Raw genomic sequence first — 26,990 nt, 5'->3', positions numbered from 1 at the left:
GTGTGTGTGTGTGTGTGTGTGGGTGGGTGGGTGGGTGAGTGTGTGCGTGCGTGTGTGTGTGTGTGTGTGTGTGTGTGTGTGTGTTAACTCCTGTCCGAAACCCCTCCATCATATTCTTTTTAAATTTTAATTTGAATTCGATTTTTTGGCCCTCCAAAAATATTTGTTATTTGCCAAGTGCAATGACAATACTTTCTTTGACATGCGTAAAAAAATAGTAAAATATTAAAAAATGGCCTGGCTAAATTTCATTTTTCAAAACCAAATTTCATTAGGCCACACATGTCTTTTGACCCAGACATGTTTGTTTCTGTGTCATCCTTCACTTTTTTGCTTTCAAGAAAAACACCCAAATTGTGAACCAAATAGCTTTTATTAATTAACACATTAGTGGTTAAGCAATGAGACATTGTACAGAAATCAGTTACCAACATGAAACAAAAGCAAGAAAACAATTAGGTCTGAACTACATTATGTTTTTCACTGACAGGCCTCAGCACTGCTGCATGTTGTTGCTGCTGACTGGCAGACACAGCAACATGGCATCAGTAAGCCACTTTAGGTTTTAGCACTGAAACACCAACAGTTATACCACAATTGCGCCTTCTTTTGGGGGTGGTTTTGGAAAAAGCCATCACTTGTTGATATGAAACTGTGCCAGTGTCATAATGTGGGTGTCAAAACATGGTTGGCCCAGGAAAGTTGTTCTGATCACAGACGTTTTGCAACCAGCAAAAGGCAAGAGGCTCTCTGGTAAATAAAAGCATGATGCGCTATAATCTGCAATGGCAGTGATTCACATTATATACAAAAAAAAATGAATAAAAATGAAACTGTGATACTGTCTGAGCTGGAAAAAAGAAACTTGACATCACAAATACTCAGGCATTTTGGTAAACTTTGGCAACGGTTATGGAAAACTGTATTTTCCGTTACTTTGGATTGACAAATTCACCTTGACTATGCTGCAAAATACATTCAGAGCAGAACATTGAGGAATGAAAGTAGTAATTTGTGAATGTATTCTTGTTAGGCACTCATAGAATATCACCTGTGACGGTGAATAGGTATAAAACACATTTATAGATCTTGTTGCAAACAAATGAATATGGACAATAATGAAAACGTATTAAAGTTATCTAAAGAGTTGTGGTTTTGATGAAATGTTCATTTAGGATCTGGTGAAATGCACCTTTATATTGGAACTGATAAAAGTATATTGAGATGAATGGACACTAGGGGTCAGTATCAGACCAAAGGAAGGATGAAGAACTTACTGCCCTAACAAGTGTATGGGAAAAAGAGTGAAGTTGGTTGTAATACACATAGACTATAGAAGCCAAACCATGTGTACAGGCAGGTACAGAGAATACACAACGTTGACAACAATCAAAACTGGTTCTAACAGAGGTTTATGGGACTTGATAAAACTATTGCTCCTTATCTTATCTTCAAATAACACAGAAAAGTTTTTTATAGGAAAACCCGCAAGAAATCTAAAACGTCACATGATAGCAATGAAAAACATTGAGTAAAATCTAGTGTGCCTAAAAATAAGAATAGGCTTTGTGTAGCAATTCTTTTTTTTTCTGCAGACCTTCATTTGAGTATGCTGTTGCAAAACATTTCCATGGATACAGGTTATTCCTTGAAAACATTGTAAGAAAATGTTGCAAGAAGATATTGCATGACACAAGGTGTATTGAAAAAAGATATCACATTCTCTCAATGACCAAAAGGAGATGACATAGGCCAAATATAACGTGTGATCACAAACACAATCATACACAAATACTGAGTGTGAGCTCATCAATACATAAACATTACAACTGATTCACTGTGCTTCTATATAATGAAAATTATGCAGAGTAAGGAAATAGATAACACTTCAGTATTAGTGATCTAAACAGTTGAAGAAAAAGGGGGTGGAAAGAATATTCACGTGTGTGATATGTAATATTTTCATAACACAAGGAAGCTTCTGGATATGAGCATGAATATCTACTTGATGTGTTTAGGAATATAATGTGGTTGTTGGGAGAGCTGCATCCCAAACACAGTTCACGGGATCATTTTGCTTTATGTTCAATAATATGAGTGTTGCTGAAATACAAATGGACAGGAGATAAGTAACTTCCACATTCCCATTCACACCCCTTGTGAGTGATTAGCATTTTGAATTAAAAAAAAAAAAAAAACGGTAAAGGAAATGATGAAAGCAAATTATACAGTTCCTTTATTACAAGGGGAATGGCCGTATCCCCTGCTAGTGATCATTTGTTCATGTCAGTTCTGTTGTTGCCCATCTATCCGTTACCCCCACCCCCCCACCCCAACAACATCCCAAGTTGTTGTCTGTTTCATCTTGTCATTTTCTTCCTCTCTTTCTCTTTTGGTGGTCACCTATAGCACCCAAAGACAAACTGACACTGACTGTGAAACCAACCCATGAGGTGTTTTTGTAAATCTGAAAGGACTTCAGTCAAGTAAAGCTAAAACAAGGTTGTCTGTATTCTTCTCAACCTCCCAAATTCATTCAGTTTTACAAAATTACCTGAGGGTTGGTGCTACGGATTTCATGGTGGTCTTGGCTAATTCGTTACCCCCCCTCCTTTCCACCTTGCTTCTCTTTTTCTTTTTCTAGTCGCTGTCTCTATCTCTATCTCTATCTCTATCCTCGTTGTTCTCCAGCAGGGCGTCATGGCTGTCCTCCTCTTCCTCCTCGTCCTCCATCTCCTCCTCCTCCCCTCCGCCGTTTATCATCTCCATCTCCACCTCCACGGCGCCCTCCTCGACCTCGGCGTCCACCCCGTTGAAGGGATCAGCGTCCTGGGACACCTCTACCATCTCGGTGCCCTGGACCACCTCCACGGCGCCCTCTCGGACTTTCTTGACGTGGAAGGTGAAGGGAGGCACCTTGTACACGGCGGTCTTAGACCGGGCGTAAACGGGGTGGTCGGGTGTGAAGGCCTTCTTCACCTTGTCGCGGGACGTCTGCATCTTCTGCTTGCGCTCGGGGTTGACGGTCATGCGCGTGCCCAGCTTGCCCATCTTCTTCTCGATGTTGTGGCGCGTCTTCTCCAGGTTCTCCCTGGTCTTCTGCTTGGTCTTCTCCAAGTTCTCCTTGGTCTTCTGCTTGGTCTTTTCCAGGTTCTCTTTCGTCTTCTGCTTCGTCTTCTCCAGGTTGTCCTTGGTCTTTTGCTTGGTCTTCTCCAGGTTCTCCTTGGTCTTTGCCCTGGTCTTGTCCATCTTCTCCTTGGAGAAGACCGTCTTCAGGTTTTGTACGCGCTGCAGGCTGCTGCGCTTGATGCGCTCGATGCGCTCGGCGCGAGACTCCTCGATGGTCTCCTCGATCTCCACCTCCTCCTCATCGGAGGAGAGGTCCACGTGGGGTCTGTCTGCCTTGTCTCCTTCTCCCTCCTCTCCGGGCTCTTCCATGGCTTCCTTCAGCTCCAGCAGGCTGCCTCCTCTGCTTCCCCCCACAGCCTCGGGAACCTTCATGGACTTGGAGAGGCTGAGTTTGGAGGGAACCTTCACTTCATCCTGTGGAGAAGAGGAAATAAAGAATGTTAAAGCATGTTTAGTGCGATGGGTCAATTTAAGGATTCACAGATGGGAAGAGATAAAATAATAATTAGTATAAAAGGTAGAAGTAACTGGAATGTCATGGAGGAAAGGCTTCCAGAGTAAGCTGATGTTGTTAAATGAGCATGTTCACAAGCTGACTAGGTTTTCTTGAGATCTACGCAGCAACTCCCAAAACTAGTGCAGGTTTTTGTGTTGTTAAAGTTGATGAACCTTGTAAAGTTGATGTATGCTTGATCTGAGCATCTTTAATCCTGTTTTTAGAATTTGGCTGAGGTGTCATTAATAAACGTATCATAAGATCTCCTGGAAATTTGAGAATTGGTAATTGGTTACTGGTAAAACTACATTGGTGTGTGTTTGTTTTCTCGCACTTCTGTCCTTCTGAGGACCAAATACCTGATTGAACTATGAGGTAAATCTTCCAAAGTGAGGACATTTAGCCAGTCCTTAACTGGGTTTAGGGTTAAAGTTAGAATTAGGATTAGGTTAGGGTAAGGGTTAAGGTTAAGGTTAGGCATGTAGTGTTGAGGGATTAGGTTAGGGTTAGGGGTTAGGGAATGGAATGCCCTCTCTATTCAGTCAAATGTGTATGTGCGTGTGTTTTCCTTGGCATGTGCGTGTACTCGTTCGCATTTAAAAAATCATGCACACACAGACCAAATGAGGTGAGGAACATGACTCACCATCATCAGGGGTTCCTACACAATAGAGGCATTAGGGGCCAGTCTAAACAGAGGTGTGCGCTGATGGCCGAGGCCAAGTGGAATCTGTTACAAGACTCCGGGGTTTACTCATTTATAACATGCCGGAGGGAGACACGACAGTGGAAAATGTAATGATCTCGGAGATAGTGCAATGGAAATATGGAAATGGGAAAAGGAAGGGGGATTTCTGTTGTTAGAGCTGGCAGCAAAGAGACGCTTTGGATCTCAGAGTTGAGTTGTCATACAATTACAGTTGGAGCGCACAGGTATGCACACTCTGCTCACATAGATAAGACACACATGACACAAACACAGCTACAGTTCACGTATGCGCATACACACAGACACTCTGACTGGATGTAGAGGAACGGAGAGAGCTCCAGGCCTTTCCCGTCAGGATCTATGATGCTATGTATCTCTCTACAGGCTGACACATGTTCTAACTCTCACTCATTCTCTTTTCACCCAGAAACCCTGAATCACCCGGCTGTACAGACATGAACAACCACTGAAGAAGACAGATGACATGTCTCCATTCCAATAATTTTCTCTAATAGTTTGTGCTACAAAGCAACCCAGAAAACCCCAAACATTGAAAGTATGTGTGCACATGACTATTCAATAGTGTACTATGTCTATAGACAAATCTCCTATCAACCATGGCTGGTGAAATCATGAAGGTCCAAATTTAGTCCAAACTTATTTCCAAATGTATTTCCAAATTTGGAGTTCTGTGACACAACTGCATTTATATCAAAGGATACCAAAGGGAAGAGAGAGGCAAAAGATCTAACGTTGGTGAGTCCAGCCTTCTCTGCTGCTGTTTAGGAGACAGTTTTGATTTGTTACTTCATGTGGGCGGAGAAGATTTCCCGCCAGCGACCAAACCCAATACCAAAATTTAATTTGAGCAAATAGGGTGAATCTATAGCGTCTCAATTAGTGGGGACGGGACGCTCTTCTCTGCTGCAGCCCCACTTTATGATTTAGGCTGTGTAACTCTTGCCTAGTGCAGTTTTAACCCCCCCCTGCATGAGACCACTGGACCATACACAACACATTATTATAACCTGACTCCACCTGACCCCGACCCGCCCTGACAGAGCATTCCTGCACAGCACCGCTACATCACGCTCTTCTCTCCCTCTTTCGCCGTCCACTCCTCTGGCCCTTCCCTTCTCCCGCCCGCCTGCCCCGTCTCTCCCTTCTCCTCTCGCATTCCAGCCGAGGAAGCCCTTTCTCTCCCTTTTTTCCCATGTGTTCCCTTCACCTCGTACATACAATGCACTGGCTTGTTAATGGAAAGATGGGGAGGAGGAAGGAGGGAAGGAGGACGGAGGGAGGGGAGGGGGGGCTGTCTTCCTCTTTCCATCACAGCAAAAGCCACGTCCGATTGGGCTCCTGTAGGTCTGTATGAGGGCCAGTATTTCTATGTATTGTCTTTCCCTCTCCCTCTACCCCCTGACCCCCTCCCCCTCGTATGGTCTTTTGCAAAACAGGAACACACCAAAGCCTGAACAAAAGACCTCAGGGAAGGGGGAGGACGGGGGGGGGATACCTTTCGGCTGTCGTATGAATCGAGTAATAGCACAAGTGGGATGATGCTTCAGAGTCTTGGAAAACCATCTGCCCGGGGAGGAAGATGATAGCATCAAAGTGTTGTCTGGAGGGCGGAGGAATGAGTGCTGTGGAGAGGGGTCTATTGTGTTCTGTTGTGGTGTGATGGTGGTTTTATGAAGGTATTGTATTGCAGTATCAGGGGTAAACTTGACCTTGGACCAGGGATCTTGGTTTTCCTGGACAGCTGCGTGGACAGGAGGGGGTGCTGGAAAATACCTGCCGCACTGTAAATTCATTACATCTTGTTTTGATCTGAAGGACGATGCTGTGGGTGTTGTAGATCGCTTAAGCAATGTGTGATCCAAGCCGTGTTTATGGCCTCACAGCTTGTCAGAAGTGCAACAATATTAGAGTTCTAATTATAGTTATAATATCCTGTGACTTTTTTAGATATTTGTAACTGTCCATTGACTCCTCCGTACTGAGTGGTGCAATTGGATCTGGTAGGGATTCAGTATTTGCTCAGGGACCCTTCAGCATGGTGGACATCTGGGATCACAGGGAATCAAACCTACTTTAAGACTATCAAGGTCACAGCACTGCGTTTCTAACCACTAGGCCACCGTACCTTTACCAAAACTGCTATCACTTGGTGCGCACTCTAAAAACTGCCAGTTCCAATTGCGTTCCTCCAAGAACCGAAGTTTGCTCAAAGAACCTTTTGTACTCTTTTTTGGTCTCTCCAGGAACCTAATGTCCATTTGTGTTGGTAGAAGAACACTCACTGTTGAATGGGTTCTTAGAGTCACCGTACGTAATACCACGTGGTTCCTGCAGGAGCCCCATTCCTTTGAGGGTCCTCAAGGACTCCTCATATATCTAAGGAGGTTCTTGAAGGAACTTTGAAACCCTTAAGGATCTCCTTGGTCTTCCGCTTGGTCTTTTCCAGACCCTAGGTTCCTCTTTCCTATAGGAGGCACTATAAGGTTTCAACCCATTACGGTAAGGACATAGCAAGCTTACAGTCAAGAGCATTACAACACATTAAAACATCTAAAGGAAATATTTTCAACTAATTCCTTTCATTCCATCTGGGCAAAGTCCTTTAAAATGAAAGATCAAGGTAGTATCATTACTCCTGTTTCTGTTAGATCCCTGCTCTAATTAGCTAGCTTATTCCTGTCTATTGTGAAAATGTGACTTTATTGTTTCTGTCAATTACAGGCCCATAAATCAAGGGGACAGTAGGGCCGAGGGGGCTGTGCAGGACATGTGCAGGAGGCGATAAGGTCTGCCGATGTTGTTGCAATTCCCACTGGTCCTATAGAGGTCAGAGATTACTTAATACCTCTTTAAATCATCTCATCTTGGGCCAAGAGAAGGATCCAAGATGGATTCTAAGATGAGATTCAGTGTCCTTAAGGGGTTGAAACCTTGTGGTGTCTCCTTCACCAGGTGACACCTGTTTTTTTTTTTAAAATACTGGCATCTGATTGGTTTATGGGCCCTGAAGTGGCCATTTTGGATGTCATGGAATACAATTCTTGTCGACTATGCATGCAATCCTGTAACCCTGACAAAGGCTACAGCTGAAACGTGTTGGGTTTCACCATTAAAGCTTTGTCTATTCTTCTCTAAGAGCAGCTGAATTATTTCATTGTTTGGGCTCTTTTTGATTCATACACTGTCGAGGAGCCTGGACATGCAACGTCTGCCTGGGAAACCCCGATCTGTCAATTCAAAAGACGGAATGTCACCGGGTAATGTGCTTACATAAGAGGGCTTCTACTGCTTCTAAGCATGGGTACGGGAGGGAATGGTCTGTGTGTGTGTGTATACGTGTGTCTAAAGTACATGGAAAAGTGTGTATCGGGAAGTGCAGGCATTCACCTTGGTGTGTTGACTTCCTGACCCTCCTAATTTAATGGGACATTGTTCTCCATGGGGCTGCTGCACCAAAGACAGGAAGGTACACTCAGAGCCATGGAAAATAGAGGAACGAGGTATGTAATGGTTGTGTGTATGAGTGTGTGAGAGAGTGTGTGTGTGTGTATTTGGTTGTCTAGGCACTGGAGTGAAACTACATCTTGCCTCAGTTCTTGCAAAACACGCACGAGGAGACTATTTCCATATTTGATTTGCACTTAAACCGTAAATTACAAAATGACTGTCGGGGAGGAGTCGTTGCAAAACACTGTGAGTGTGTGTGTGTGTGTGTGAGAGAGAGAGAGAGAGAGAGAGAGAGAGAGAGAGAAAGAGAGAGAGAGAGAGAGTCAATCTGTCCCGGAGCAATGGGAGATGGGAGTAGTCACCTCATGATTTGTGTCTCATCACAAAATGGGGCTGCGCTCTTTGCTCTTTATCTCTTGTTATGCCTTCATGTTGATTTGTGTGTGTGTGTGTGTGTGTGTGTGTGTGTGTGTGTGTGTGTGTGCACGTCCACAGTGCACCGGATTTCTCTGACCACTGCTGCGTTCCACTCTCCCACCACAAATATACTGCTGCTGCAGCACACACACACACACACACACACACACACACTGTTCTGTTGTCCCTAGCAACATAACCACTGTGAAACTCCCTAGTATGTAACTTTATCTATCTATCTATCTATCTATCTATCTATCTATCTATCTACATTTCTACTTTCTTGTCCTCTGTTTACCTCCTTCATTCATTCTTTCTTTCTCTCCCTCTTTCTTTCTTTCCCTCTTTCTTTCTTCCGTCTTTCGGTAATGGAGAGATCGCTGCAGTGACTCATGGCTGGTGGAAAAGTCATTCGTCTGAAAGGTGTTTACAGTGCTTTTACTCTCCCTCTCTCCCTCTAACAGCCATACCACCCACTATGAGTGTGTGTGTGTGTGCAGAAACCCATGAATACACACACTATTTCACTCTCCATAATAACACACTAATAGTACACTCTTAATAATACTAGTAATAATACACTCATTTGCTCCGTTGGACTTGGGTTGGGTTACATAATCGCTGTATGGTCACAAGAATATTGTTAGGGAGGCATGGCATGTAAAACCATCAATCATTAAAATACATGCAATTTTAGAGTGAAAATATACTCCAAGAATAAAAGAAAATGAACATAAACCAAGCTAGTAGTGGGGTAACAGTATTTCAACAGGGGGCACCATAGTAGAAGTACAGATTAGGACTTTAAGTGTGTTTCTGCAAATTAATTGAGGATGTGTGTATCAGATCAAGCCCAGTCATCCACCACCAGTCATTGTACTGTTGTTGTGTATGTTTGTGTATGTGTGTGTGTGTGTGGGTGTGTCATTTGCTGAGATCAGCTGGCTGATGCCGTGTGTTGTCAGCACAAAGCAGCGTTTCTCTTTCATGATGAGTTTGCATGGTGACTCTCCTCACTCGCTGTCTATTCTACTGTACTGTGCTGCACAGTAGAACCCCCAAATTATAGTGTCTTTACATTGGTGACCTGTTCACAAATTAGCTGCCTAAGGTCCTCAGGCAGGTTCCTATTGACTGTTTCAAACTCGTGATTAAAGCTGTAATATGCAACTTTTTCACATTAAAATAGCAGTAAATGAATAGGAATTATTCTACATTATCAGTCTGTGCATTCATGCCTAAATCCCCTTGCCTTAAATGGTCTTTTAAGTGATGTTGCGGATGTTTCGGGGTTGTTGTGGTCGTGGCCAGTGGTGAGCAAGTTGTGACTATCAAGGTGAGGCTAGCAGCCACAGAGCAGTGTAAGACATAGCAACAACAACAATGGTAGTCAGAAAAGAAAGTACAGCGAAGCTAAACGTTCAAAAGCTAACCCCTACTGGTTACTTCAGCCTCAGTTTAGATGCTGTTTGAAGGTAGACAGCTCGTCAAGATGAGTGACAAGTGTTGGGGCAGGACCTTGACCAACTGAGGAGGAGGAGGGCGGGGCTAATACGCCTGCCTCATGGTGAAAAGTTGTATATTGTAGCTTCAAATGTTTGCTTGTTTTTAGCTAAATTTGTACTGGTGTACTTGATGCCACTGGTATAACAACATATATATTATCCATTTATGGTTGATTTTTGATTATTGTTTTGTATATTTTATGAAACTACTGTAGTCATGGAAGCAAATCATAATATCTCCAAATTGTCTGATCCAGCCAAAGCGATCATTTTCACCTGTGGTGCCTCGCCTTAAAAATCATCAGTTTCACTGTCGTTTCCACGGTAACAGCAGTCTGTCTGACTGGAGCTCTAATGTTTCCAGATGAGAGGAAAAAGCTGTTTCACTGAAAAACAACCATGTGTCAGAGAGCAGGCCTGACGCTGGAGGGGTGTATGTGTGTGTGTGTGTGTGTGTGTGTGTGTGTGTGTGTGTGTGTGTGTGTGTATGGATGACTGTTGACTTGTCTTTCTGCCTGTGTGTGTGTGTGTACTTGTATGAACTTGTGTTTGTGTGTGTGAAAGTGCATATTTACATGAATGTTTGTGTGTATATGTGTGCATGTATATTTACTTACATGAACATGTGTGTTTATGCAGACGTGGACATGTGTGTGCGTGTGTATGAATGTGTTAGTGTACTTGAATGAAGGTGTGTGTGTATGTGTGTGTGTGCATATGACTGCCTGTCTTTCTGCCAGACTGTATGTGTGAGTCCCCAAATGTGTGCTTGTATGATCGTGTATGTATACGTGTGTGTGTATGTGTATGTGTATGTGTATGTGTGTGTGTGTGTGTGTGTGTGTGCATGTGGAGGACAAGAACCGCACCATGGAAGCTTTCCGCCCTCAGCCCACACTGCAACCACTCATCAGCCATGTGTACAGAGAGAGAGAGAGAGGGAGAGAGAGAGAGAGAGAGAGAGAGAGAGAGAGAGAGAGAGAGGGAGAGGGAGAGAGAGAGAGAGAGAGAGAGGAATCCCGCTCTAACACACCCCTCTCTGTTTCTGTTTTCCTGTTTAAGCCCAAACCACAACCAAGAACTCCCCTACTGCTGTAGCTGTGGAAAAGCCTTGTCTATGTACAGTACGCATGTGTGTGTACGCACGCCATCACACACACACACACACACACACACACACACACACACACACACCGTCTCACACGCAACGAGGGGATTTTCCAGTAAATCCAAACAGGGAATCCTCATGATATAACTGCTGATGTCAAGCACCAGCGAGGGCAGTTAAAAGAGCAAATGAGGACAAAGTCAGCACTCTCTTTACTTGATGTACAAACATATATTTAGAAAAGAGTATTTCAGTGTTTTATCCAAAGTAAAGTATACACTAGATGTTTTTTTTTATCTTATATTCCAGGATACAGTGTCCCATGTGAAACACTCGGAGGTAGAATTCCATGTATAAATCCTTTCATTCCCTCATTTGAAAGTCTTTATACCCCGTCGTACACAAGCTCCACCCCACCCCGGCTCCACAAAGCACACACAAACAAAAAAAAATTCAAATCAAACGTCTCCTAAAGACTGCTAATTTTAGATGAAAGAAAGTTTCCTTGGCCTCCAAATGGAAATATTCCACTTCGAAGAATTAATTGCGCCGCGCGCTCGACCGCCAACAACTGGCTACGTGCGACACAAGCTCGGATGCAGACGCTGTTGGCCGAGTCCGGGGCTACTGTGTACAAAACAGCCATGGAGTATTTTGGAAGCTCGGTCCTGGGATCTGAACTGGGGTCAGGTTTGTGATTGATCCTTTATCTGTCTTTAATCTCTCTTTCAAACTATCATTTCACTGCAAAAACACAAATGAAGTTATGCATTTGAAGAGCTTAGGGAAACCTATTAGGGTTCAACAGATATATATTTTCCTAACGAAGCTGCTGATAGCCAATATTTTGTGCTGATGTACCCTAAATTTCTTTAAATGTGACCATATTCATGTAAAAACAAATCCCCAAAAATTACAAGTATTCAGTGTTTCCCCCAGATTTCTATTCTTGTCAGGGTGGAAAAGCCTCTGAAACAGCATTTAGACCATCACTAAAACTCTCCACTGAAACCCAGACTAATGAAATTCCTTTCCTCTTAAAGGATGTGTAGCATTTGAAATTATTACCAATAAATCATTACCACATTCATTTTGAGATATTAGTATAATTACGGTAAACAAACAAGACCATCGCAGAGAAGATTGGCAGCCTCTACCAGCCTCTACACTGCATTTTACATTGTGAACCACCATGTTGGATTTGGCAGAAAATCTGCTGGATCGCTTTACGGCACAAAACAGGAAGAGGGCGCTGTTCTTCCAGAGCAAATGGAGCTAAAGCTTTCAGAGTTGGTGGAAATAGTGAAAAATCACTTCCAACATGTTAATCGTCTTCAGCAAAGCCAAAGACAAATCTTTAACCGAAGTACAGGAACGGGAAGCAACAGGGTTTATGGGAAATGTAGTCTTAATTTTGAGAAACACTAGCACTAACAATACCACTGGTGTGAGATAGAGGCTACCAATTGGCTCCACCATGGTCTTGTTTGTTTACGGTAATTATACCAATGTATGAAAATTAATTTGACAATGATATATTGATGTGTAAAATGATACACATAGCACCTTTAAGGCAGGTTTTACAGACTGCCACCCATGAAGCTGCTGAGTAAACAAAGTAGAAACCTCCATCATATATTTTTTTTACATTTTTAATAAAAGGCCGTATCAGCAAAACAATATATCAGTCTAACCCTAGTGCCCACCCAAGATCCCAGGCTCCTTTGGGTGATAGATGTGTGGGCATGCACTGTGTGTGTGTGTGTGTGTGTGTGTGTGTGTGTGTGTGTGTGCGTGCGAGCAAAGTTCTCATGTGAGTGCCATGGGAAAGAGTGTGATGGTCACACACAGCATAAAACTCTGGGGAGAGAACTCCCTACTCTCCTCCCGTTTTCCACTTGGCCTCGCCTCCCCTTTAATCAGGGACATGGGACCCAGAGGGAGAGAGAGCGAGAGCGAGAGAGAGAAAGAGAGAGAGAGAGAGAGAGAGAGAGAGAGAGAGTTTGCTATATAAAGTGATGGCATGCCACAGGTCCCTGAGGGGGGAGAGAGAGGGATGAGTCACCAGGCCTGTTGTTGCACGGAGAAGCACTGGAACACAGCAGCGACCTGGGCTTTCTTTCTTTCTTTCTTTCTTTCTTTCTCCTCCCTTCCTTCCTTTCATTCTCTCCTTTTTCCTTTCACCTTAATTGCTTCCTTCCTCCTTTCTTTACTTACTTCCTGCTTTTCTCTTTTTCTTTCTTTCTTCCTTCCTGTCTTCCTTCCATTCTTTTTGCTCTTTTCCGTCCTTCCTTTATTCCTTTCATTCTCTTTCTTCCTTTCTCCCTTCCTCCATTGCTTCCTTCCATCCTTTCTTTTTTCCATCCTTCCTTTTTCCTTTCATTTTCTCTCTCCCCCTTCCTTCTATTCTTCATTCTTTCCCTCCTTTCTTTCTTTGTTCCTTTCCTCCATTTAAACATTTTTTTTTTTACAATCAGTAGAATATCAACATTGCATCAACATTGAAAGCAGCCAGTAGTGAGGAGTCAGATGGATCAAAGTCATGACTGACTGACTTTTTCAGTCAGTCATGACTGTCATATAGGCTACACTAAGAACCAGGAAGTAAAGTTATAAATGATAGAAAGACTGATATCCCTTTTTGCAATCACCTCTTCATGCCATTTGCTTTAAAGTGACTCCTTGGCATTTTGAAATTTAAGCTTGTTATTTTTCTTTAGGAGGTGTTAATCACAAATGGGGAAAAAAAAACCTCTAATGGCACCTAATTTGACTAGAAAACAACATGTAAGCATTGTTAGCATTCCTCTTTGCTAGCTTGTTAGCTTAAATGCTATAACCATAAACAGAGATGTAGTGGAGGATAAACCCACCTAAATTCAGTTTACTTTAGTAGAGTTTACCCACTTTTTAGGCTGATATAAATCTTTGTGTTGTAAATTCATATGCACTATGCTAAGTAGTGTCAAACTGGTGTACGTTATATAAATTTAGGGTCTTTTAAGAAAAAAAGGCATAAATTAATGCTTTTCTGAATGTATCGTTAATTTTTATTTGTATTGGTAGTTGTTTGCCTTATGATGATCACCGACTGGCGGTCATAGTTTACCAAGCTTTTCATTTAACACTTCATCACCGCCCATAGTCTTTGATAAGGAATGCTCACAAGCTATAGGAGCTTATATACTAAATGAAACGATGAAAAAGATGAAAACAACAGACCAAAATAAACATGTAAAGGTGTTCCATGAAGGATCAACTCTCCAAAGAATGTAACGGGTAATCTTTTAATTCAGGTGTTACATCTCAAATCCTGGAGGTCCCCTATCACCCATGGGTCACGCCCCCACACACAACAGTAGCTAAAGCACTTGCCAGGTCATCTTATCATCTGAAAAGGTTCCTTGGAAGAAGACAAAGTGTTCCCAGATGGAAATTTATAGGAGATGCTCAAACTGTTGCCTTCAAGGTCTCCTGGTAAGCTCCGATTTTTAGGTTGGAAGTCGTAGTTGGAAATAATAACAAAATGGACTCTGTACGTGATTCCTTGATGGCTGTTAGAAAATACACACCAAGCATGTAAATGATGTTTTAATAAATTTATTAGCCAAAGGTTGTTGTATGTGTGACCATTAAAAGTTAAAAAGTGAAAACAGAAACATGCAACAATACTAACTGTTTACATAAAATAATAGGTTAATATATAAACAATAATATATACTATAGAAGTATATTACATCACTTTCATCACATCCATTGTTGACTTCCATGCTCTCCACTCCCTAAACGTCACATCTCTGCAATTCAGGTATCTCAGAAGATTCCCTCTTTCCCAGACATATTTGCTTCTTTGTTGGGTTATTCATGTGTGGCCAACTCATAATTACAATATTTCCGAAAGCACTTAAAGGCAGCATAACCCCCTTGTCTATTCAAGTTTCAGACCAGCAAAGGCTGCATAAATGCAGCGAAAACAGGGTTTGCTTTATAGCCAATGGTTAAAGTTCACATCATTGTTAGCATCACCTCTTGCCTTTTCAGACACAGCAGCTTTGTAAGGATACATACATGAATCTAGCACAAATAAGGATTTCTTAAAGAGTTGCCATGGCTGCAGACATGTGTGTGTTAGGCAGCTCTGTGCTGTTTTCACACGTACACCCTTCAACTGTCACTGCAAGACACAGCTTGCCATTGTCAGCGATCACTGGAGGTTGTTTTTCCAACATACTTTCGTCCGGGGGCATTCTGATCGTGTACTTTCATGTACAAACACACACGTGCATATGGAGACACACACACCAAAACACACAAACACACACAATCCTTAGTAATGAGTAAACACAGAACCCTATCATTAATAATTCCCCGTGTGATGACATCCATATGGATGCTATGAATGTTCCATTCCCGTCCCATATCCAAGACTTTTACCTTTCCACAAATACACACAAAACAAAGCCTACCACTCAGAACTCATATATCTCACATATATATTTCCAGAGCATTTCAACAATAAGACAAGCTAAAGTCAAGCAGCCTTTTACTTTTTCTCACTTCCACTTTCCTCAAGCCCTAATCGCAGAGTTCAACTGAGTTCTGCCAAAAAGGGATCTGATTATTATGGGACGAGTAGCCAATGCTTGGCAGCCCCGTCTCCCTTGTCTCTGGCCCTCTCTGGGTCTATGTACAGTTCCCCACGCTTGGCTAACAGTGACTTGGATGGCGAGGGATGACGGTGGCTGTTCCCATGGCCACCCCTTGTTACTCTTTCCAATAACAATGGAGGAGGTTGGTGTTTATGGAGAGATTTATGGGGCTGCAAGAAGAAGTGGCTTCTTCCTCTGGCGTTTGCTGCTGTCTTCCCCTGTACAACGTGTCCTCCTCCTTTCTTTAAGCCTCTAAGTATGGAAGGACACCGATGTGCGTAGTCAAATGTTAGGCCAGTGCAGCTTTATGTTAAAGGCAGCCTTGCACAGCTGTAGCATCTCAATGTATTATGTCAGTTTCAATTAAATGTGTATATTTGGTGGACTTTTGAAGTGATGTTGGGCTGTCATTGGTTGCATGACATCTAATCTGCATTGTTTCAAAGCAAAATCCAATTGAACATGCCCATTAGAGCAATGAGGCTAAATTCTCACCCACTAAGTAGGGCTCTTGCAGTTGCTTAACATCCCATAAACTTTCGGAAGTGTCGAGGTCAAAACCAGACTATAAAGTCTGACAAAGTGACCTTGACATTCATGTCATCATAAATCTACGTGCTTACGTGAGTTTTCATAAAGGGCTCTCTGTTCAGGGCTAATAATATCATTAGCCATACCGTGAGAGGATTCCGATCTGGAATCATATGATGAAGCGGATCATATGATGAAACAAACTAATGTTTTCATTGCCATGAGTCCATGAGTCATCAAAGTCTGACTCATGTGGAAAAACTTCTGGTCAGTGAAAGAATGGTTTTGGGTAAGACGAGGATCTGAAAAATAATTTCTCTATTGATGTCAAGTGGACAGCATTACTGCAGATTTGTCAAGCTTTTCAGAAAAGATATGAAACTATTTCTGAACAGCCTGCTCCATGACAACCTATTAGATATGTAAACATCTCATGGATATGGAAGTAATGAACTGGGCCTGAAGCCTTTCAGTGTGTGATAGAATACTTTCTTTGTTATATGGATAATTATTGAGAAAAGCAGAAAGGAAAGCCCCAGTGTTCACAGGGAATCTACAACCGAATGTATAAACAAGCTCAGGATCTTCATACAAGTCAAGAGATAAGACCCTTCAGTTCATACAATAGAGATATAAATGCATTATGTTATCTCTATGCTTGCTTCCATTAGGGCCTAGGAGTTTGAAGTGGTTTTTGAACAGCTTTGCCTCATACACTTCAAGCGGTTTATTTGAACTCTGGAGTGTTTACTTCTTTAGTTTGCTTCATTTGGCCAGGTGAGAACAATGAGATTCGAACTCCGTTGGCACCAAATTATCGCACCGAGACACCTGACAATGTGAGTCTCTGTCCTCTTCCAAGAGGTGCGGTTTAATAGCGGTGAGAATGGAATCCAAACCAAACTACAGGAAACGTCCCCAAAGCGCAAGGTTTTATGGATACAAGAAGACGGATGTTGACATCTGATAGCCAGCAGTTACTCACAGTTAGAAAAGCCTAGCATAACAAAAGGAACCGAGGGCAAACTTGCAGTCAAGATAAGGTGAAATGCCTCCTCGGTATATGGGCCGAGGAGTACATTTCCCAACTCCTTGAAAGGATGCACAAGAATACTGAAGTATTCTAGCTGAGCAAGACAAGTCCATCATGCACAGAAGCATCACAGAAGTGCCAGGTAAAGACATCAGATCCAGGGTGAAAAGGTGGAAAAGTTGTTCTTTTTTGACTCATGACAAGTGTCCAACTGTCATAAAGTAAAAACTAAAGTGATGTTGTGGGCTGAATGTCAGCAACAGTGGACCAAGCCCGGCCTGGGACCTGCAAACCAAACAGGAACCCAATCTCCTAAAGGCCCTTTCCTTCTCACAATCAAACAAGTATGCGATAGTCGCTATTTTTAGATTGCTCCCCCCTTCTCTTTCTCTCTCTCCATATCCCCTTTGTTACCTCCCTCTCTGTCTCTTATCCTCTCCCTCCCTCTCTCTCTCTCTGTCTCTCTCTTTCCTTTCCTCTCCATTTTGTCGACAAGCCCCCCTCAAGCCTATGATGTCTTGACAAGAGGGCTTGACGTACCCGCCACCCCCTACCTACTGTGCCGAAGCCAAAAAACACCCCACCAAAAAGTCATTCTCCCTGCCGAAACAATGTTACACACAGTCTGGCTTGTAAACCGAGCTGGGAGAACAGGAACATTTCTTGCTCACATTTCCATATATGGATCTGGATAGACCTGTGTGAGAAGAATGGGTTTGCTCTTGATGAATTTATATGCAAAGCAATACGGGGCCCTGAGCGTTCCCAGGCCGTTCGCGAAATTTGTACTTTATGTTACATACTGTTGCCGATCTGGTTTGAATCTTTTGAAGGCATAATGTTCGGAACGGCGCATTCCCTCGTTTGTGACTCATTTGGATGGAGCTGCGATCGCGATAAAACGAGATGGAAATCTGACAGCGCTGTCAAGATGCTGTTGTTTGAAATATAGGGCGCGAGTGGATGGGGGCAACAGGTGTTTTTTGTGGTAGCGGTGGAAAGCAGGCATAGAAGAGAAGGATGAGCAAAATCTGCTCTGACAGATTGTTCTTTCCAGAGTCCAAGATCCTGATTCTTTTGGAGGTCAGGAGAAGTGGAAGGTAGAGGAGAATGCAGGGGAAGGAAAGCAGGGGGTTGGATGAAAACTGTGGTATTAAAGGAAAAAAGATGTACCTTTACATTTACATTTTAGGCATTTAGCTGATGCTTGATCAGCTTTAGCAATCCAGAGCGACTTGCTACAGTATGAGCGCAATAAGTGTCATAGATCCATAAGAGATTGAGGAATACTGTAGAAACTTGCAAATTGAAATCCCTCAGGCTTGGGTCTTGCTCAAACCAAGGAAATATCCAAATGACTGAAACATATGAAGAGTACTGTTACAAAATGAGAGTTCCACTCATTTGAGAAAAGCACTCTTACAAAACACTTTAAAGCAAATGATGACACTCTTTGAGAGGATAGTACATAACTTAATTACATGGTTGGCAAAAGGTTAAAATCTTTGCAGACTGGATCTTCTTTGTTTTATATATTATATTTATCTATAAGGTTGAAGTTTCCCCTTTATCTCACATTTCCACTTCTAACTAACTATTGGTTAGTTTTAAATTCTGAACATGGCAAGACTGCTTTCTATAAATATATATATATATATATATATATATAACAGACCACAAAGCACTTTGAAATTGAGAATTGCTTGCACCCATTGATGATTTTAAAGCAATGCTATCTCACATTTTCTATGATGTTTGTGATTGCATTTTTTAATCTATTTCTGTTTGACCGATGAATGCTTTTTTATTCTCAGGTTGCTCTTGTAAAACATCTCAAACTCAATGAGACGACCTGATGAACTCAATAAATCTAATCTGCTCGACTTTAAAATAACCCAACAAAAAAAGAAAAATCGTTAAATGAAAGGGAAGTGGAGAGAGAGGGGAAAAGGAGTGGTAGAGTACTAAGGGTGGTAGGGAAGGGTGGAGCGGAGTGGGGAGGAATGAATTGGCCTGGTGGGTGGAGGAGTCGGGGAGTATAGAGGGAGGAACTGGGCTTTGACTGGATCCAGTGGAGGAGGAGGAGGAGGAGGAGGAGGAGAAGGAGGAGGTTAGAGTGGAGAGCGAGGGATGCCTGTGCTATGAATCAGCTGTCTAAATATGGTCCCTGCTCTTCATCAGAACACACCCATCCACTCCCTGTGCAAAGTGGATGGAGATCTCCCTTGCTTTCACTCTTTCTCTCCCACACAGTATCCCATGCACTCTCCTCATAATGATCAATTCATTCTTTCGCTCACTCTGACATGTCAACAATGAACAAATACACATAGCCTACATAGGCCACAGACTTCCGTTTGATCCCCCCCTCAGTGTGATCCAGTTCAGAATTATATAACTTTCTCTACTGTAGGTGGAGCGATAACAGTGGAGAGAGGCAAACTTTTGATCAGAATAGTCATTCTTACATTCTTCTAGTGAATGAAATGTTAGTGAAGTGAAATGTTAGCGAGTCAGAGCTGCTCGGGAGGCAGAAATAATCTTATTGGTTGAGTTAAACCTCAATGGGCGGAGCCAAAGAAGCAGTTTCTAAGAGCGCAAGTTAGCTAACTGGCAAACTTGAATGGCAAAGAGTAAACTGGTCAAAATCTAAAAAAATATGAATGCAATAACTTCTTTTTCATTTAGTACCATGGCATTCATGATCTTCAGGTCAGCAGGCTAGCTAACTAGCTTATCTAGATAGCTATACTCTAGTATGGCTAGTTTGAACTTGGTCAGCATTAGCTAACCTTGATAACTTGGCTAGATTGCATTTTTCAGATAGCTGTCATAGCAGCCTCTGAGAAATGTTTTAACCAAAACTTCAATCTGCTAAGAGGGCTTTTTCCCCCACGTGAAGTAACACAACTTCTGGCAGCCATATTGGATGTCCACACCTGGCAAGTGGCTGTGAATGGTTGGTTGTGTTTCTTATCATTGGCTGTCTCAACAGAATTAGACATACTGTAGCTGGCAACTAATAATTTTGCCACTTTTAAATCTGGTAAATTTTGTGTTTAGAAAGTAGCAGCTTGTTAGCAAGCAAATAATGACTGGTCAGCTAACCATTTTCTCGTAAACACATCTGATTCGCACACTAGCTAATGCATCTAGTAGAAGCTAGCATTAGTAGTATTAGTTAACACTACCCTGTTGGCTAGTTAACTAGCTTCAAAAAGCAAAGAGCAAGTGTTTGTGTGTAGGTCAATAACTGAGCTGACTCTGCAATATCTCAACTTCTCAATGGCCTGATCTGAAATTTCATTAGCCTAAACGAGCATGATATCTTAATGCAAATATGTGCTCCGTGCACCAAAAGTGAGAGAAATATGATTTCCCACCACGAAAGGATTAAGTGAAGGAGGCAGTGGAAAAGGCTATGGAGGTTGGGGTGGTAGATGGGCGTAAACATTTGCATTCAACTGCGATGACACGGGTTAGATTCCCCAAATCATACCAAGAATTGTACTGTGCAGGAATTTTGAATTTTTAGATTAAATTTTTCTTATTTAACCATGTCTAAAGAATTTCCCTAACCTCAAACCCCCACAAGGACCCCACTTTAGCAACATGAACGGCTAGCACACTCCTTTCACTCTGCCTTGTGCTCTCTCTGTCTCTTACACACACGCACGCACGCACGCACGCACGCATGCACGCACACACACACACACACACACACAGTTGCCACATTCCAGGTTGGATCCACAGTAAGTGCAGCAAACCCTATTCTCTGGCTGCAGCATAGCAGCATATGGACTCAGCTGTCAAGGAACTGATCACAGATCTAAGGGAGTGAATCTAGGGCTTACTGGACATTTGGGCTTCAATTGCACCCGCAAACACACACCCACACACACACACACACTCTCACACACGCACACGCACACGCACACACACACACACACACACACTCCCAGAGGAAGACAGCTGCTTGTGCTAACAGGGAGACAGTCACTTTCACTGATGTGCTGACAGAGTTTCCACAGATTAGGTTCCTCTTTCACCCCTACCACATTGTAGTTTAGCATACCAGTGGCTTTTTCAGCATATTGTTAGCATTCGTGATACACTACCCTCCCTCTCTCTCACAGAAAGGAAGCCTGGTTATTTTGGGTTCGACCAACATGGCTTTTTGAAGGCCAATACCAATATGTTTTGGAATGAATGCTACTGATATTTATGCCAATATCAAATATCTTTAAATTTGACCATTTTCAGGCCAAAAAAAATCCTCCAAGATGATATGGCTTCAGTGTTTCCCCAAGAATTTTATTCTTCTCAGGGTGGAAAATCCTCTGAAACAGACTACGGGACACTAAAACTCTCCATTGAAACCAATAAGAATAAGATACATATTGATGCATACTTGTGTGGAATCAGATCGAAATGTTGCATTAAAGCCTTCCTTTAGACAACCAGTGTAGCATTGATCAATTATACACTAAATATGTAATCAATCAAACTGTCTCTATCTTGTCAGTCATGGATGACACTGGCCGATATCCAGTTTTTAATAAAAGATCAGTATCTGCAAAGCCGTATATCAGTCTAACCCTAGTCAGGACCACACTTGTGGAGGGGGCCCTATAGGGAGTGGAGCGGTGACTGGCGGGTCGACAGCCACTAATAAAGCGAAGATAAAACACCCCGTGCTTCACTACAAAGCGCTCAAGCTGTGTCCTCTCCCTGTGCGAGCTACCCCTTTTTAACAGTAAACACCAGTGAGTTACAGTGTGTTTTTACTATCAGCTGAGGGCCGGGGCAGGGCTTTTCCCCAGGGCACGAATCCCAGTTAGACTCTTCCCAAATTCAAATTAGGAGTGTCTGAGTCAAAACCTTGTGTGCCCTACCTCACATGAGCTGCCTTTGATACGCTGTCAAATCAAAAGGGATTGAAGTTTGAGAAGCGCACTGGAAAAATGTCTAGAAGCAGAAACACTGCCATGTTAATATCTGTTGCTAGGCTGCATGGGTCAAATGCAGTGGTTCTCATTTTCATGTCACAGACTCCAAATAGACACACATTAGGTCATGAACCCTCAGTGGATAAAATTATTACCCAGGGACTCCTACATGGGAAGGAGTATTGAATTCTAATTTTGACTACACTAAGATAATAGCTGTGAGAGTGAACCCTAGAATTACAATAGTCATTTTCCACTACTCTAACTGGGGTAATTCCTAGTGAATTAAATTACTGTGAGATTAAGCCAGTCCTAGTTTTGCTGGAGAGCCCCCTCAAGGACCCTTGAGTGTTCCCGGACCCCCACTTTGAGAAACACTGGTCTAGCAAGTTATGCTGCCGGTGTAAGGAAGAAGAAAATCTCCATATCCTTCAAGAACAATTCACATCCTCCTGAATCACATCCTCCCACTCCATATCTTCCTCCCCGTCCCGTCTACCTTTTCTTCACAGCTCTTATTCCTTTATCATACATCACTATTCTAAGGACACAGGAATATTTGTTACTCTAGATCTATTGCCATGGCACTGTGGCTTTGACTCTTACATTTCTTCTTATAGGTTATTTCCACTTATGCTGATGATGTAAGAATTTCTGCTTATTCTACTGTTGTAAATTGTTCTGGATGACAGCAACTGTTAAGTGGCCAAAATATTATGTAATGCCATGAGTGTCCACAAGGCACTATTGACTGGCTTGGACCAGTAAAGAAGTCCCAAACAGCTATGGAAGGAAACTCTCTGACCAATCACCATGAAACCAAGCACCTTACTGGATGTTGGGGAGGGGGACACGACAGAATGTAATTCTATTGGGGGAACTTTTAAGGCGCGGTCAAACTATGTACCAAAGTCCGTGAAAATTTGCTTTGCTTCTCATTCACTTCCATTGAAAAAACACATAATTTCAAGTTGTGAAGCAATTTAGTCCCTTCTCATTTGCGCAGAGTTCAAGAGTAGCGAACTCTGACCTGTCCAATAGAAATGCTACTTTGGGCATGTTCACCTCTGAAAGAAAACCCAACATGGAGGAGTCTCTAATCGTGGAAGTGTCACATCATCCAATTATACAACAGTCATCCAGCAGAGTACAAAAATAAGCAAAGAAGAGATTCAGCATGGTTTTCAGTCACGAGGCAGGACTAGCTTGTACTTATATGCATAATGATTAGATGTTTTTACGTTACCCGTAGTGATACAAGCTAACTAGCATGCTGGTGTCTAACAGCTAACTTAGCTACCGATGCTATGCTCAGTGTCAAGTGGTAGGTATTAGCTATTAGCATCCTTCTTAACTTTTGAAATGCCCTCCCGATCACACATGATGTCATCATGACATGATGTCCTTTTTCAAATTCTTTTGGTGAAATCAGATGTGACCAAGCCTTCACCCCTTCTGAATTAATTGTGCTGAAATTATATAGCTAACACTTTCATCCAGACCTTGTTACAATGTGCTGGTAGGGGTTCAGTGTCTTGCTCAAGCACACTGGTGTTGACCAACACATGGCTGTTGCAGGAATCAAAGCTGTTTTCTTTTGTTACAGGACTCTAACCAAAGTCCATTTACCACAGTAGCCTTATTAAGGCTTCTTGATGAGTGGCAATGAGGTGTTTGGACATGGAGGAAAGCCGACCATACTAATGAATCCTCACAAAGGGCAAGTATTTATGTGTTGACACACACTCCTAAGTAGCCAAAAAAACAGTGCTAGAGTTCACGAGGGGGTGTTGGTGGAGTCTTTCGCCGTCTAGTGCTGATTTTGAAAGAATCTGCCCTTGAAGGGCAAAAGAGAGAGAGTACACATAAAAATTGAAAACAGAAAAACACATTGTGGTTTGCCTTTTTAATGAAGATGAATCTGAGGTTATGTCATAGCTGGCAACCATAAACAAAGCCAGTGTTTTGAGTTAGTGAGAAAGCTAGAGATAGGCATTTCAGGGGGAGTTTCTCTTGCCACAGGGCCCAAGCTGTTGGCTAACGCCAGCAAAATCTCAACCCGTTTTGTTTTTCAGCTTGTCGTATTTTACATACACTGTATTGGAAACTTGCAGCCCTCAGCTCCTCGGTTTTATCAGTTGCTCATTAAAATATTGATTTATGACCCTTTCGGATTGAGAAATAATCCAATCATCAAATTCCCTCAAATGTGATGATGGAGATGAGTCTTTTCTAATTGAGAGCTCTGCCCTGCTCTGAAGAGTCATCTGCAGATCATTATATAGAAAATGTGGTGATGTGATGCCAGGAGGAGAAAGCCAGGTGTGTTGCGGGTGTGTGTACTGGTATTTTGTACACTCACCACATATTTCTGTGTGTATGTGTGTGTGTTAGATTAACATTAATGCACAATCATTTATAGCCAGACAGTAAGAGTTGCCTAAGACACCCCTCTCATTTGACATCTGCTCAACTCTCGGATAGAGAATGAGACACACAGAGACAGAGAAAGAGAGAGAGAGAGAGAGAGAGAGAGAGAGCGAGCGAGGACTGTCCGAGCCACGATGTCTGAGTCAAGGGTGGAAACTCTGAATGTTCTCGCGCCACTGTGCAAAAAGCTGCAAGCTATTACACATCACACTGCAGCCTCGCAGGGCTAAAAAAAGAAATGGGGCTCCCCTGCTCAACTCCCCTGAAAAAAAAAAAAAGAAACTTACACACTGTCTTTTCCAATGAAACATCTGCCATTCAAAGCTCTCCTCTCCCTCACTCCCTTCTTCCTCTCTCCTACCACTCCTCCGCCTTAAACAGGACCTTGAGTGTGCTTGTGGTATTTTCCATCTTTGTTTAAAAAAAAGGGAAAGAGTGAAATGACTTTCCGAATGGATTCCGTATGACTTGGGCAGCCATGTGAAGGCCTGTATTCTTAAGGCTTAAACATGGTGTGCTAGGGAAGGAAAAGTAGCTGGAAGCCACCTGTAGTGGACATAAAGTATCAAACCAATGTACAGTATATTGGGGTGGGGCGCGGGGCGGGTGGGGCTCATATGACCCATAGTGTGGAACAACATCTTGGACCATAACAATCACAGACACACACCCATGATCTCTGGATAGACAGTCGACAACATACTGAATCATTGTGCCTGTGTATTAGATGCATTTACTTGGATTTGTAAAACTTGGAAACTTGGAAACATCCATGGATCATAGAATCTCTCATTTAAAAAGACAGTGTTGCTGTCTATGTTATTTTCATTTAAAAAAAATTTCATATAAGGTCCGATACGACTACTCAGGAAAGAGCGAGGTAGCACTTCCAAAATTGGTGAAAAAAATGACTGAAACACAATGCATTTTGAAAAGCCCTCCGTAGAGCGTTCATTTCTTGCCGGAATGCGTACATTTTTCGTGGTGTATCCAGTAATTTTCCCCATTTCTGCATGTGCCTCCTCCTTTTTTAGTTGTATTGTATTTGATGTTTGGCTCAACACTCAACATGTAAGAATTCAATTGTTAAAGCGCACTTCTCCTCACACAGTATTTTCACATAAGGTCTGTAAGGATCAAAGCCACAGCGCCCAGACCATAGATGTAATGAATATTCCTGTGTACCTGGGATGATCATGTATGATAAAGAAGTACTAGGCAGAGAAAAAAGAGCTAGGGAGAAAAGGCAGAAGGAACTTTTTTCTCTTAAATATCATCTGAAAATGACATATTAATTCATAGCATGTTTTGTGATCTTGCATGGGGCGATGATGACAGATAGCACAGCCTGTCGCTTGAGCATTTGCCAGCAGCGCTTCAACTTAAGCTTTTACCACTCCCTAAAATCCTCTGCCTGAGCCTTTGCACCTCCTCAAATTGAATAACATCTGTGGCAAACCATCAGTGGTGCTTTAAACCGCCATTGAATCATTTTTACCCGCAATTTTGGAAAGTGATGTGGCAGCGAGAGGGCTTTCATTCACTTTCAGGAACCCAAGTGGTTTTTTTTTACCCTTGGATCACAAGCGTGCCACACCCATCCCTATGCCAATCAGGTGTCATGTACACACACACAACTTCGTACCTCACACAGACAAACCACACACACTTACGTACGCACAAGCGCTCTCTCTCTCACCTGGTAGATCATGACTTTAAAGTTGCGCCTCTTGAGCAGCTCGGCCTCGTTGTTCTCCAGCTTCTTGATCTGGCCACCCTGCTTCTCCAGGTTGGCGCGCACCGTCTTGACGTTGACGCTCACCTTGCGCACCTTCTCCATCATCTTGTTGACGCTGTTGGACGTGGTGCTGTGGCTCTTGGCCAGCTTGGTCAGCTCGCCCTGGATGGTCGTCACCGAACGCTCCATCTCCTGCTGCCTGGCCTCCAGCCCGTTCTGGGTCTGCTGGATCTGGTCCACCGCCCCGATGATCTTGTCCAGCAGCGACAGCACCATCACCCCGTTCACCTGCGGGTCCAGTTTGGCCGCCTCGTCCTCGTTGTTGTCGGCGGCATCGCCCTCCGCGCCCAGGGCGGATTGCTCTTTCCTGGTGGCGCCGGCATCATCCTCGTCGTCCGATGGTGGGAGGTTGACCTCGTCATCCGAGATCTCGGTGAGGGTGTGTGGCTCCAGGTGGGCGCTCGAGGTCTCCAGTGCTTCCATGGCTGCCATGTCGGGGCGCTTTGAAAACCAGTCAACCTTCTTCACCGCTGCTTCTGCTTTCTTGATTTCTTCCCTTTCTCACCTGCTGCTCCCTCTCTGGGTCTGTTCTGCTCTCTGGTCCTCTGTACTGTTTCTCCCCTCCACTTATCTCTTTCAGGCATGCATACACTCCTTCTCTCTATCTCTTTCCCTCTCCCTCGTCTCTCTGCCCTCTCTCCTTCTAATCCCTGGATTCAGGCCAGTGTGCAGGGGAAGCCGAGCGGTGCTGGATGTTACCACATGAGCGCTGGGATGTGAATGCCACAGCAGGCAGAGAAACCCTCCAGTCAAGCTCCAGCCAGCGGC

At 43.0% G+C, this 26,990-nt stretch overlaps 1 protein-coding gene across 1 annotated transcript; it reads right to left on the bottom strand.

The window, feature by feature from the left end:
- Positions 1–354: 354 nt before the first annotated feature.
- cavin1b (caveolae associated protein 1b) lies at positions 355–26,990 on the bottom strand. Its single transcript, XM_071924687.2, has 2 exons — positions 26,124–26,990; positions 355–3,543 (listed from the first exon to the last, which is right to left on the bottom strand). The coding sequence occupies exons 1-2, from the start codon at positions 26,652–26,654 to the stop codon at positions 2,641–2,643; spliced, it is 1,434 nt and encodes a 477-aa protein (XP_071780788.1). The 5' UTR covers positions 26,655–26,990; the 3' UTR covers positions 355–2,640.

The sequence above is a fragment of the Centroberyx gerrardi genome, chromosome 20 (genome assembly GCF_048128805.1).
Source record: "Centroberyx gerrardi isolate f3 chromosome 20, fCenGer3.hap1.cur.20231027, whole genome shotgun sequence".
Classification (NCBI taxonomy): Eukaryota; Metazoa; Chordata; class Actinopteri; order Beryciformes; family Berycidae; genus Centroberyx; species Centroberyx gerrardi.
Note: the sequence above shows the minus strand (reverse complement) of the source record. Positions and strands in the feature narration are given on the sequence as shown.